Genomic DNA, 14,565 nt, shown 5'->3' with positions numbered 1-14,565 from the left:
TCCAGCAAGTAAAAAAACAAAAACAGACACACTGAAAATTTCATTGCTTAATTTTCAAAAAGTCCTTGTATTATTTTAACATAATTTTGCTCTGTCATTTCACATAGAAATCCTCCAGTGTTGTCCAATGCTTCAGAAAACAAAATGTTTAAAAAAAACAAAACAGCTTTACCACATTGATGAAATAAAAAAACAAAAAAACACAAAACCCACCAAAAAAAAAAAAAATTAACTAACATGTATAGGTGCTCTCACATGCAGAAAGGCAAAATGCTACATCTTTGTAAGTTAATTTCCTAGGGCTCAAGTGAAGAGAAGTATTATACCACTATTTTAGTAATGGTGACTACTACTACTAAATACTACTACTATTTCTCATTACTACTAGTGACAATATTGGGTTCATAGTCTGCATCCTAGATTTTCAACTGTGGAAGCCTATATGGCAATTGGTAAACAAACCCACCCTGAAAAATTACAGTGGTAATACTGGACCTTTGTTCTCTCAAAATGACCTAGGAACAACCAGTACCTGAGTCACACGGACTGAGAAAAGTGCCTAGTAAGTAAGGGAAAGACAGCATTGGCTGTGGCTTAGTGGAGAGCATTCAGAGCACTGAATCACAGAACATCATCACTGCTACGGACAAATTTTTCTCAAAGAGGATAGTCCTATGCTATGAAATACAACAGTAGCTCTGACTGAATTAAAATTGCTGCAAACTGTATGACTGAAATAAAAATCAACTCTGAACTTCTGGAACTGCACAGCAGTTAGTAGTACACAGCATGTAATACAGTAACAACACAAAAACCAGACTGACTTACTTAGGAAGTCAGAGAATCAAGCTTGTGATTAGAAAGGGGTATTTCAATGATCAAACTGGAATACCAAACACTGACAAGAGGCAAATTATGGACCTGTTGAGAAATTGAGGAGATATGTGTTTCAACCCAGTTGGCAATCAAAAGCAGCCAGTTCCCACAGAAAAAAAAATCTTTTGGTATCCTGAGATTAAAAAATATTGCACTGCATTTTGAATGCAAAAGCACTCTGAAAGATGTTCAGCTAAAAAGGGGTCCTATGAGTGTCTAGTTATACATCACAGTGATCTTCTCAACATGGTATTTCCAAAGGTAACTTTCAACACCTGGAAGCTGAAGATCCATTTGTTAAACACTTCGCAGAAAAACTTATTTGAAGCTTTTGTCACTTAGAAAGAATCAAGTTGGGAAGAAACAGAACATGCGTGAACAAAAATGTCACAGAAAGTCCAAGGCAGAAAATCATCACTATAAAACAGCAGCCCCCAGTGAAATAAACACTAGATGGGGGAGCAGCTGAGGAATCAAAAAACCCTAAGGAGCTCTTGAAGGAATAAAATTCAAACTAAAGATATGAGCTAAAATATAGGTAAGTATAAATATAACGCTACGAACAGCAAATGACATCATGTGGCAGGAGTGATTAAAAATCACAAAACTTTGCCCAAGACACTAAATTATAGTACCTCTCTAAAAAAAAAGGCACAGACAAGTTTCTTCCTGTATAAAAAGTGTAACACCATCAAGTGGTAATAACAATATAAACAAAAAAAAAATCCAGATAATGCTGAAACTGAAAATACAGTTCTCAATCTAGAAGTTAAGCTGAAGAGATGGAAGATTCACCATTTTTTAAGAAGGAAAAAAAATGGAAACAAAGAACTCTTCTTCAAGGTACTCAAGAATTTTTTAACATCCAAAGAACAGGATGCTACATTTAAGACACCTCAAAAAAATTAAGGGTTTATGAAAACCATGATCAAAATGTTAACACTGTAAAGAAAGTGTGTAAGACCACAACTTCAACAAACAGCAGAAGCTTTAAGAGACCACAGAATCTGCAGGGGATATCCCAGATCAGGATGCATTACTTTCTAAAGCATGTCAGTCTAACCTGGAATAGACAGAACTGATTAATACATGGTTAGAGAACTTCTTCCATGTCCTATGGCTGCAACTTCTTCAAACGGCTGTTTCTCTACTCTGTCATGGAAAAACAACCTGCAGATTTTGACAAAGTAGCCCTATGAATACTTAACTAAAGCCTCATCTGTAACATAAATTCTATGAATGAGAAAGGAGTCCCACAAAAAGATGTACACTCTGCAGGCTTTCTTTAAAGGAAATCACTGTCTTGATGAGCTACATCCAGCCTACATATACTCCGTGGAAAAGTTCAGCTTTCCTAGCTCTGTTTACTCTGGGATTCTGTCATAAAAACACTGTAGAAACCCCTACCAGCTTTGTCTGGAACAAAAACATGAGCATGTGTGTTGAGGGAAGTAAAGGAGAGGGCTTTCTTCTGCAGAAAAGATTCTGCAGGACATACTAGCACACCTTTAGAGGATTTAATAATGCATACTATGTCATCAGCAAACTTATAAAAAACTTCAGACTCGTAATATGTGTGTACATCATGTAAAGTTCCAAACCTTTCTGTACTAATCTGTCCTGCTTAATAAAGATGACTAAAGAAGCAACCTGGATATCCTACTGATATCTGGACTTTTAATTCTATAATTTCTTAGGCCTCTTAGTGACAGACTTATTTAGCTGACCCGCTTCACCAGACACACCCACAATTTCTCTCTGCAAACTATCAATCAGTTGCTGAAGACTCAAAATTGGAAGTACAAGTATTTTTCCTGCTGAATTTGCCAAAGATTCAGCTAGCCAGTTGATAGGCAATGATTAGATTGCTTTGTTTTAGTTCTGTTTTTCTTAAAATGCAGCCTCTCATCAGCAATTATTTAGCCACAAGTCTTAAGAACACCCAATTCCAATCCTCATGTTTTAATGGCCTAATTAACTGTTAATTCAGACTGCTTGCCCTGCTCAGCAAATGCAGAATCCATTAGGCTGCATGATTTTTATTTACACCAAAAGACTAACAACTGAAACAACCTCAGGTATGTGTATTTGCATGGACAATGGAGATGGTGCATACTGTCAAGCTTCATTTTGACCTGACAATAGTAGCTAATATTATAGGTACATGGTCTGAACAGTTTCAGCGTAAATTATTTTCAATGAAGGTACTGCATCATAGTTTGCCTCATACAAATATGGAATTTTAATCCTCATTCTTTCTCTCTCACATATGTCCAACAGATAAGGCAACAAACCAGCATCTAACTCAACTCCCTCATGGCAACATTTTGGGGTTCTGTGGCAACCCAGGAAGATCTATGACACATACCTATGTGCACAATTCCCTTAGGCTTTTCAAGCAAAACAAGTATGTTGTCAAACTGCCTCACCTGCCATCGTTCAACTTTTGGTTGCTTAAACTTCATACCATACTACTGTTTCACAATGCTTTCATTCATGTGCCACATGAATGAAAAAGCAAAACCTAAGGAACTACTACTACAGCATTCTCTTACGAATCAAAAATCCCAAGGCAAGGCACTGCAAAACCATGTGGAAACCCCACAAAGTTGCCTTGCACAATAAATGCAAGCTATTTAAAAATGAAATTAAGTTATCAACGCAGAAGATTAATCTCTGAGCACAGAAATCTGCAAAATTTAGAGAATGAATTTGCAACATTTCTCCATGGAATATAAAGAATCTAAACAGTACTAATTTCTCTAGTGTCTAGGATTTTCACTTAATGCCATTTTGCTCTTACTAAAGCCATCATATTTGCATCTTCCAAATCACTATCTCCAAATATGTATTTTAATTTACCAGTGCAAGGTTTTGGTCCTAGAATGTTTACAGCTTACATAATGCTAGTTTATAATCTAGTCCAGATCTTTAAAGCACTAGACTGAGTCAGTATGTTCTTCATTAATTTATTCAAAAGTAATCACACCTTTTATGTTTTAAATGAATAACGATTTACCTGATTGAGTATTACAGGCTGTGCTGTTGCAGGAGTCTCTGGCCTGGATACAGGTTGAGCCACTACAGGAACTGTGATATTTCTTGATACTGGCTGTGTTGTCACTGGAATGGTTACAGGTCTGCTAACAGGCTGTGCTATTCCAGAACTTGACCCAAGCACCTGCTGCGTCGACAAACATCCAGCAATTGGTCTCTGCAGTGTTTGTGAAGTTCCTGAAACATTCACTGCTACAGCCAACGGCTGAACTGCCACCGAGCTGCTCGCAGGTCTGGGCACAGTCTGAAAGACTGACGGGGCAGGCATGGCACCGGGGCTGGAGGCAGGCGTCACGTAATGCTGACTCTCAGACTTGAATGTAGTGATTGTACCTGTTGCAAAGGATTCCAAAGTTATCTTTATGTAATTTTGCAGTCAAATGTTTCAGAAGTGTTGTGGATTTTTTTTTTTTTTGGTAATTACCATATTAGGACAATAAAGTACCTCTACTGGGTGCACCATTCTGTATCCCCCTTCGTGGTGAGCTGAGGTTGACTCTGTTCAATATATCTGTCAAAAGTTACATTTATCTTAATTGCAAATAAATTAATAGCTTCATTGCTTTTGAAATTTAAAAGCTGCATTTATATACACTAATTATGCCAATTAGGATATGGCTTATAAATTAAAATGTTATTTCTAAAACAAAAACCTGGCAAAACCAAGTGTCATTTGTACAAATTAGGATATGTTCTTCCACTCCTCTTTGGTTAAGGTAGTTCACTTAAGAATCACAAAGTTTATTCTCTTGGACACAGGTTAACACACAGGAAGAATACAAACAACAACAAAAAAAGGACATGGCATTAGCATTTCAATTTGCTGATTATAGTGCATTCATTTACATCTCTTTCTCACATATATATAATGTTTCCAAATACTAGAACTGCTCTACATTAAAGGAAGCATTTTCTCTAAACAAGTAATGATATCATTCGCTTCTGTATTAGCAAAATACAGCACTTACAAACTGGATTTTAGACTTCATGATATCCGTTCTCCAATGTGAAAGGAAAATCAACAGATCAGCAGCCAAAGGGGTTGTATTAGAATTGCATTACAAGAGCACTGATTTTCTTACATATCCTACACGGTAGTCTGTATCCAGAGTACTAGCTCAGCAGAAGCACATGCAATTTCATAAATTACATTTACTCCCTAACTAATGCCACTCTTATTCCCCGACCTTTTATGTCTTACTCTGGGATTTCTGACAATTTCAGAAAGTTACAAAAATATTCATCAAATCAAAATACTCTTCTACTCCCAGATTCTCAGTTCCATTAGTGCTGCTGACAAGTTGCTTGCTCTGACCTGTGAAAATATGCATACAAAATTAGATTGATTCTCTAATATCTAACCCGCAAGGCTTGAAGTAACTTCTCAAACCAGGGTCAAATGACATCAGGTTCTCAAACAATAGCTCTCAGAGTATCTACACGTTGTGTTAACAACCTTAAGGTTATTTCCACCAACAGTGGCTCATTAGTATATACTTCACCAGTTGATAAAGATATCTAATACCAGTAGAGCTCAGAACACTACAGCTTTCAACCTGCCACCTGCATTTAGATCATACTAATAAAAAAGCAACTGCAACCAACATATTCAAACAGGTTTGCATTTTTTTAAGATATGACAAAATTTGGTCCTGTAATAGTAATACTATTTTTACTTTAACATAACAGTAACTACAAACCAGGATTAATTTTTTTTTGTATTTAGCTGAATACATACATTTTGTGAATGTAAACAAATCTATACCTCATACATGAATTCCAGAGTGAAATTAAACTAAAGCATCATCTATCTACAAAAGAAAAACTTTTATAGAAGTTATGACTTACAAAGCATAGTTAAGACAACTCATGTGCACACATTCTGAATTACAAAGATAGATTTTATTGCTTTTAAAAAGAACATTTCAGAAAGCCAGTTAATTGAAATTATAAACTACATTTACATGACTCAACTGATTCATCACAGACTTGATGTGCACTTTCCCCTCTTCCATCAAAGTGTTACTTGTCCCATTTAGGTAAAACAGCACTGAAGCACAAGCATGCTGACATGCAGAGTAACATTTTAAAACAGTAACAAATTACAGGTTTATATCATTATGAAACAGGAAGCAAGAACAACAAGCGGTAACTGCAGGAAAAATGAGCAGTTGCAGAAAAAGGTAAAGGGAACAAAGTGTGAATTACTTTTCATCTCAGCCAAAACAATCCTCCAGTAGATCAGAAGGGACACTTCATACTATACGGCTCTCTGACAGCAGGCCAAAGTTGGGGTTTTTACTATTTCCTTCAAGTTTTTCACACAGTCTGTACAAAAACTATTAACTGTACTGTCAGCAAAAGGCTAAGAAAATGCAATGCGTTGTAGAAACCACACCTTTCAGAAAAATTAAGCCCTATATGTGAGTTTCTATTTGTCATCAATTTTTCATCTGATCAGGTGCAAACTAAACAGTGATAAGCAAAGCTGAGCTCACGGTATCTTGCCTATCACCAATAACAAACTGAAGCCTGACTAGTGCCAGGTAGTACTACTTACAAGCCAGAGAAGAACTGAAGTCATTCTTCCATAGCTGTTTTTGATAGTGAAGTAGAAGATTAAAAAGAGAAAAGTTGAGGAAAGGGAAGGAAAAAAGATAAAGTAACAAGTTATACCATAAGTGATTTTACTTGTGTCAGGACCAAGTATGGACAGCACTAGAATAAGAAGCAAACTTTTAAGTCTCCATCTTTTACCAAAGTTCTTGAAGTTCACAGAATCATACCAAAATTATAGTTTTCACCTGAATTGTTTCTATTCTTGCACTACAAAAAAACTTCGAGGCTAAAACAACTGCAATCAAACTTGGCATGTTTATTGTTCCAACACATGCTAGTGCCTTCATAGTTGTTGTATGCCATGACCTACTGCCAATGATCAACAGCAATCCAGAGGTCTCTGGACCTTCCAGAAAACAGGGTATTTTTCAAACATTCTATATGTTTGTAACTGCAGAAAACATAAGAATAATTTTAAAATATTCTTCAAATTTTTCAAAGTATCCAGAGTATTTTTAAAATATTCACTCTTAAAAAAAATATTTTCTGGTGAGAGTACTTAAATATCAGATTCTGTATTCTTCTCATAATTAAAATCATTTTTTTCACTTTTTTAACCTTGTGTAAGAAACCTTAAACTTGCTATCCTAGTAAGCAAAAAAGTAATAGAAGCAAGATGAAAGTACTGTGAACTAAAATGACTGAACAGCTAATAACAGCTCTGAAATCCACGCAGTAGAGTGTGACAAACAACCTCGTGTAACATTTTGTCTTGACATCCTTTACTGCAAATTATACACCTCCAGAAACTACTATGGAAATCTTGGATACAAGCATTAGCAGAGATAAGGCAGAAACTGTGAGGAGTAAACCTCACCAGGCAAAGTCTTTGGTATGTGACTGCTAGGGAGACCTTAGGTCACAGCTCTTAAAAAAATTGACTACAAGACAGATACACAAAAAAAAGTTTCATTACTAAAGTTAATTAAAATAACAAGAAAAAAATTATCTTCTTTACTTACCTGCCAAAGCCCAAGCATAGGACAAACATGGAATCCTGACACATCTCCTGTCATCACAACCACCTAACCTCACTCCCTGCATTCTCTGCATTTAGGAGAAAACTAAGGAACTTGATGAAAAAACTCTATTTCACAAAGGATGGGTAAATTTATCAATAAAAATCTTGTACTTCACAGACAGGCTTTCAGTATTTTCATATTAGTTCACTTTCCAGACTGTACTTTTATTATAGACACTGAAGACAGTTACCTTGGTTTTGTCAGAATGATGTTCACCAACATATGAAATGAGGAGTGGAGGAAAAAAAAAAAAAAAGGAGTGTAACAGGAAGACTTAAATTCATGCACATTCTTTTAGGAGGGAGACACTCCCGAATATAGAACTAAATTTTAACTATACTGTAAGCAATTGCATGCATGATTTCAGCATTGTATATAGTGGCTTTTAAACTCTGTTGCTGTGGCAAGCACATTTCTCTCTCTTCTCAGGATTTTTCATCAAGGTGCACAGAGAGAAATGAAAGAGAAAACAATTTCTATTTCTGCTCCTTGTTTTTCTCTTGTGGAATGTGTTTGGAGAATTGTTTACCTAGAGCAAATGTTTGGTTGGATCACGGTGGATTGTTTGGCCCTGATGGCCAATCAGATCCACTTGTGTCTGGACTCTTGCGAGAGGGTCACGAGTTGCAAGTTAGTTAGATATGATAGTCAGAGAAAGTAGCATGTAGTTTTTAGTATCCCCTTTTATATAGTATATTGATATATTATAGCATAATTATAATAAAGAAATCATTCACCCTTCCGGAGTTCGACATCATCATTGTTTCCATTGGGTTTGCTGACATCTACAACATGTCGCTAATGCTAAAACCTTCAAATGTCCTTATTTTGACCTCAGAGATTTAAGGTTAGAAGTAACAAAAGCTGTGTAAACCTGGGATTTAAGACAGAATTTCTTAAGAATTCTGATTTTCAGTAAGACAGAGACGTATAGCTTTAAGGTGTGGGAATGTCTTAAGTTGTACTATTAAGAATTCTATACTTCCAAACTAAGTTTAACTTTCTATACCTCGAAAGATCTGTTTTAAATTATGGAAAAGTGTTGCCTTACATGTAGTAGCTGGCTTTGAGCTGGTGATTTCCCCAACAAAGATTGGCTCATCATCATCATCCCCATCATCCTCTTCCACTTCTCTCACTCTCTTTTGCCAGGGTTCTAGCTCCTCTTCTTCACATTCCATAAATAATTCTGCCATCTTGAGACTAGACAGTAAAAAAAAAAACAAAAAACACATATACCAAAACACTCAGTACTTTCATGAAATATTTCACTGTTCAATAAGGAATACTGCAGTTGTCAATAATTCCCATAGAATGGTCTCCCTCCCTCCATGTTCTTTACAGATTGAACATGACCTGACATAGGAGATCTTCAAAGATTGATGCTGCGTCACCATTCTCACTATTACCTGGATGCTCATCTTTGCTATTAAAGAGAAAAGACCAAAGATATCCTACACAGAATTTAAGCAATTTTTGCGTAAAACACCAGTAACTATCAGAGGAAGCCTCTGACACCACAGTGAAAGGTGTCTTTCAAAAAATACTCCTATTCCAGGTAAGTGATTCACAAGTGAAGGCCTTCTACAAAGCACATAACTGAGTTAGTGAAACACCGATTACAGCTTTCTTCTCTTTGCATCTTAAAAAACCCAACACACACAAAACAAAACCCCACCCAAACCCACAGCCTCCCAATTTTTCTAAGATTTTGACAGGGCTTCCCATAAGGAAGGTTTTCTTTAAGGAAGGAAGGTTTTCTTTAAACCCCAACAAAACCTACACAAAATTCCCAAAAACCCACAAAACAACATTAACAAGAACAAGCAAACCACCCACAAAAAACACTCCAAACAAAAGAACTTCGCAACAGCAAAATCCCCAAGCCATACCTACAATGCATTGCATACTCTTTCCATTAGCAATTAAGACATGAAAAAAAATTTGCATAGATCTCATTAGATGGAGTCCCTCATGCCTATAGATGTTTTCTTGCATTAAAAGAAGTCATGTACAAAACTAGTCATGAAAAATATGTACCTTTTCGAATTAACCAAATTTACATCGGCATGTCTTATCACAATTGATTTTGATTTTTAAATAAACAGAGATGGCCGATAAAGTTTTCTTCTTTTAACATTCTTTTACATAACCTTGACTGTATCTCTGAACAACGAAACAAATAAGAAATTTTGCTATTTCTTTACATGGAGTACCAATAATCTAATAAGACTGCAGAAATAATTAGTCTGTAACAGCTTATCACAGGGGAGCAGACCATCATCCTCTACTTGTATGAGAATGGGGCTGCTGGTGTTACCACATGTTAAGATTTGAGATGAAATAAAGGAGCAAAATGCTCTAGGGTGACTTGATGATGCTTGCATCCCCACCTGCCTGTTCTGTTGATGCTGGGTATTATGTGTCTGGCCAGCACTAGACTCACTACACAAAGCTGAACTCCTCCTTTGCTTCCTCACCAGCTTCGGGTGCTGAAGTCAGACATGGTGCTAGGAAAGAAGAGAACAGGACACTAAACTAAATTATTGTATGGGGGAAAGAGGTAGATTCTGAAGTGAATTTCCACTTGACAGAGATGACACGGGCCACATGCCAGGTCTTGGAAAGAGAATCAAGCCTAATTCTATAACTTTTTCTTCTCTGTAGGACATTCTTTAGAACACTTTTCTTTTTAGTAACACAGAGGCTTTAAGCAAAATAAATTACTATTTCAGAGACTTCTTTTATAGAACAGACAACATAAATGAGCAGTGTTTTTAGGAATTGAGTTTTACTTGACCTCAGGGGAAAAAAGGAATAAATTTTAAAACGTGCTCAGAGGATGCAATGCAAGTTATACTGAAAACACAAAATAGGCACAAGCAATGATATGTCAGCAGAATCCTAACAAGATACATGTGATAACCTCACCTACACTATAACACAGCTGATTTTCTTCTTAAATACAGTTAAAAGAAATTTGATAACATAGCCATGGGCTTTTAGAAAGTGACACCAACCAGTGATACCTCTTATGGATATTTCATTTTGTGCATCATGATGTACACATTAAGATACTCTTAAAGGTGACTAAAAATTTAAAGCATCTTTTAAAAGGCAAGTATCGCGATTCATTTTACATCTTTTAACTTTTTTTTTTTTATTACAATGCCATAATTTGAGGCCAAGCTTTCAATGACTTTTTTTTTCCTGAGAAGAAAGCTGGCCTAATGAGTTCCTGCCCTGTTCCTGCACTGCATCCTCAGTTGTGCCAGCCCAACTTTGCACAGAACTATGGTGTGAAGCAGGGCAGGTTAAAAATAACCTGACCTAGTAACAGTTTTAACAGCACACCTAAGAGGTCAAAAATTTGTAACCTGAACAATCAAAACTGCAGTAAGGGGTAGTTGACTGGATTAGAGGAAATGCACAGGAACAGCTCCTGCAAGTAGTCTCCATTGCCAAAGGAAACATCTACATCCATTTTTAGAGTACAAATACCTTCCAAATTTTTAGCTTCTTTAACTACATTAACACACAAGATGTATTCTAGAAATCCCGCTAGCAGTGCTCTCAAAGACAAAACCAACAGTGAATCCTTCCCCCACTCTGCTCAAATATTTCCCAGTGGTGGTGTAGACACCAGTGTAAGAAAAGTAAACCTACTAACAATAGACTCGGTCTTCCTCATTTTTTAATGTGCATAAGCATATATTCATGTTTATACACACATTTCCTTAAAGGCAGTCCATGGAACTGAGAGGTCCAAAATCCAATGCCATGCCGTACGCATAGACTCAAAGAAAGTGTTGAAACCAGTATTGTAAGGTAAAGCATCAAAATCGTGAACAAGTTCTTTAAAACACTTTAAAAATAACATTATAGACTATATTAAGATATTGCTTTAAAAAGCAACTGCCCATCTAAAATTGAGCACAACCATGGAAGTCAGTAGGCAGGTACAAATAATCAACAACCTGCAAATGAGAGCTTGTGGCCGTAAACAGCAATAAGCTTCTGATGAAAGAACTGTTTTAAAAGCACTATTTTAGTCATCTTTATAATGGCAGTTAGGTTTAAAAATACCTAACTTTATTAAAAGCCAGTTGTATTTATAACCTCTTTTTTTAAAGTTAGGATTTAAAAGCACTTGCATAGAAAGAACAAAAAATGATACACTAAGTAAATGTATCAAGAGTGTAATAGCTGTAGTGAAAACAGCAGAATGATCTGTAGAAGAGCACCATAAGGATGGACAGAAATCGGCGCTATAGAAAATCACAGTAGATGCAGCCACAGTAAGACTTAAGAATTATTGAAAATCCAGTTATCTTCAAATGGGAACTTGTCTGTTCCACTATTAAGCTCAAGTGAGCCTTCCAATTCTCAAAACTTCCTTGGACTGGCTTAAAATCAAATAACTAAAATGAAATTGGTAGTGAGCTTAAAGAGTGAGGACATTTACACGAACCAGAAATTTTTCAGACTAGCCTTGTCACCTTTTCATAAAAGAATCACAGAATATTCCGAGTTGGAAAGGTCCCACAAAGATCACCGTGTCCAACTCTTAGTCCTGCACATGACATCCCTAACAATCCTACCATATGCCTGTGAGCACTGACAAAACTCTTCTTGGTGCTGTAACCACTTCACTGAGGAGCCTCTTCCAGTGCCCAACCACTTTCTGGGTGAAGAATCTTTTTCCAGTATCTAACCTAAATCTCCCCCGGCACAACTTCAAACCATTCCCTTGGGTCCTGTCACTGGTCACCACAGAGATCAGTGTCTGTCCCTCCTCCTCCCCCTCATGAGGGCTCCCCTCAGTCTCCTCTTCTCTAGGCTGCACAGACCAAGTGACCTCAGCCTCGCCTCCTGCTGTTACTCAAGTAATTTTCCCCCCACTTTAATAGCTACATTTCAAATGCCCAGAGAGCTTATCTTATTTACAACACAGATCATAAAATGGACTACATGATGTATTTTTCAGATAAAGTTCCATACAGACGCATAACTTTGCAACACATTAGTTGATGAAGGGTGTGCAATCCACAGCTCCACCAGGACTGGAAACAAATGGGTTTTAATTGAGGGCTGCATTTGTTTAGAAGCAAAGAAACAATGATCAAGCTGAAACTGCACCTGAAAATTGTAAAAAAACAAAGTATAAACCCACTTCCCTCAAACACAAACCTCAGCGGCCGAGCTGCCCTCTGTGCCATGAGAAGGCACAAGCTCCGCCTAGGGAAGGGCAATATCGGCGGTGCCAGCCCGCCAGCAGCTCACGCCGCCGAGCCGCAGTGGTACCAGGCCGTGGGAGCAGCCGAGTCCCGAGGGCAGCCGAACAGCTGCCGCTCCAGCCTGACCGCCCCGCGTCCCGCCCCCCGCGCGGGTGACCGCCGGCACTCGGTTCGAGCTGGAGGCTCTGGTTTGGGCGAGGCCCGCACGGCAGAACCGCGGCCGGCGGGGAGGAGGCCGAGCCGAGCCGAGCCGCGCCGCCAGCACCGCTCCTGCTGTTAACTGCCGGGGCCCATGGAGGGCCCCACGCGGCCAACTACGGGCGGAGCGAGCCCTGCCCGGGCCGCCCTCGAGGGCAGAACCATCCGGTGCCAGCGCGGCCCGCGGGCGGCTCGCGGGGGCCCTCACAGCGCGGGGGCCCCGCTCGGGGACGCCAGGCCACGCTCCGACCTAAGATGGCGCCGGTCTCGCCGGCGACAATCCCCCCGCGTCCGTCCCCGCCGAGCGCCGCTCCCGCCACCCAGGGAGCGCGGCAGGGCGGGCCGGGGGCATGGAGCGGGCTGACCTTACCGTGCTACGCGTCCGTAGATGCCGCGGCGGGACCGCCACTCCCTGCCGCCCGGGCCGGCGGGGGATGGGGCAGCGTGAGCTGAGGCGCCTCGCTCACCTCACCGGGGCGCGGCGCCACCTCAGCGCCGCCGCCACCGCCGCCGAGGGAACGCGGGCGGGAGGCGGGGGCGGCCGCGGCCCCGCGCGCTGCCTGACGGGAACCGCGGGTCGGACACATCGCGGTGCCCGCGATCGGGGCGGGGCCGGGCCGGGGCGGGGCCGGCGCCATGTGCTGGGCCTCACACCCCGGCACGGCGCCGCCGCCATGTGTCGGGCCTCACAGCCTGGTATAGCACCGCCGCCATGTCCCGCGCCTCACAGTCCCGCTAGCAGGAACTGCTGCTGGTTTTGGGCCTCGTGACCCGGTAAGGCACTACTGCCGTGGGCCAGGCCTCATGCCCAGCAGCCCCAGCCCAGCCTTGTGCTGCCTGCTCTCTGCTTTATTGAGGGCACACGGTCACTGCCATGCTGTAAGGGAAACCAGCCGGTATTAACAGAGGCTGGGGACTGAACAGATCGAGAGCAGCCCTGCCAAGAAGGACTTGGAAGTGCTGTTGGACTCAAGGCTTAACATGAGCTGTCAATGCTCACTTAAAACCCAGAAAGCGAAACGTGGCCTGGGCCACATCCAAAGCAGCGTGGGCAGCATGGGAGGGAGGATTCTGCCCCTCCGCTGTGGTGAGGCTCCACCTCCAGTACTGCATCTCTTTCTGGGGTCCCAGCACAGGAAGGACACTGACCTGTTGGAGCAAGTCCAGAGAAGGCCACCAGCTTGATCAGAGGTACGGAGACCTATGAGGAAAGGCTTTAGAGCTTTGGGATTCTTCAGCCTGGAAAAGACAAGATTTTCGTAGTAACCTATTTGCAACCTTTCAGAAAGTGAAGGGATCTTCCGGGAACAATGAGGCAAACTGTTTACCAGGAGCATGCAGTGACAGGGCGAGGGGAAATGGGTTCAAATTGAAAGAGAGTAGGTTTGGATTGGATATTAAGGAAAAAATTATTTACTGTGAGGGTGGTGAAGCTCTGGAATGGATTGCCCAGGGAAATTGTGGCTGTCCCATCATCTCTGGACATGTTCAAAGCCAGGTTGCATGGTCTTATCTTGGTCTCATTTTACAACTTGGTCTCATTTTACATGTCCCCT

At 40.2% G+C, this 14,565-nt stretch overlaps 1 protein-coding gene across 9 annotated transcripts in view; it reads right to left on the bottom strand.

The window, feature by feature from the left end:
• Positions 1 to 13,556, bottom strand: part of ZNF280D (zinc finger protein 280D) — a 50,502-nt gene extending 36,946 nt beyond the window's left edge. For 3 of the 9 annotated variants that reach the window (XR_008433195.1, XR_008433196.1, XM_053954617.1), the window contains exons 1-4: positions 12,765 to 13,029; positions 8,626 to 8,777; positions 4,379 to 4,444; positions 3,896 to 4,266 (exon numbers count right to left, since the gene is read on the bottom strand). Coding sequence is in view for 7 of the 9 variants with exons in the window: in XM_053954617.1 (XP_053810592.1) it covers positions 3,896 to 4,266; positions 4,379 to 4,444; positions 8,626 to 8,777; positions 12,765 to 12,793 (618 nt within the window). In the remaining 2 variants the exon portion in view is untranslated. Of the gene's footprint in view, positions 1 to 3,895; positions 4,267 to 4,357; positions 4,445 to 8,625; positions 8,778 to 9,967; positions 10,085 to 12,764; positions 13,030 to 13,379 lie in introns of those variants that run through there. The other 6 variants (XM_053954614.1, XM_053954613.1, XM_053954612.1 and 3 more) reach the window with 6 other exon arrangements.
• Between the last annotated feature and the right edge of the window lie 1,009 nt (positions 13,557 to 14,565).

The sequence above is a fragment of the Vidua chalybeata genome, chromosome 13, assembly GCF_026979565.1.
Source record: "Vidua chalybeata isolate OUT-0048 chromosome 13, bVidCha1 merged haplotype, whole genome shotgun sequence".
Taxonomy (NCBI): domain Eukaryota; kingdom Metazoa; phylum Chordata; class Aves; order Passeriformes; family Viduidae; genus Vidua; species Vidua chalybeata.
Note: the sequence above shows the minus strand (reverse complement) of the source record. Positions and strands in the feature narration are given on the sequence as shown.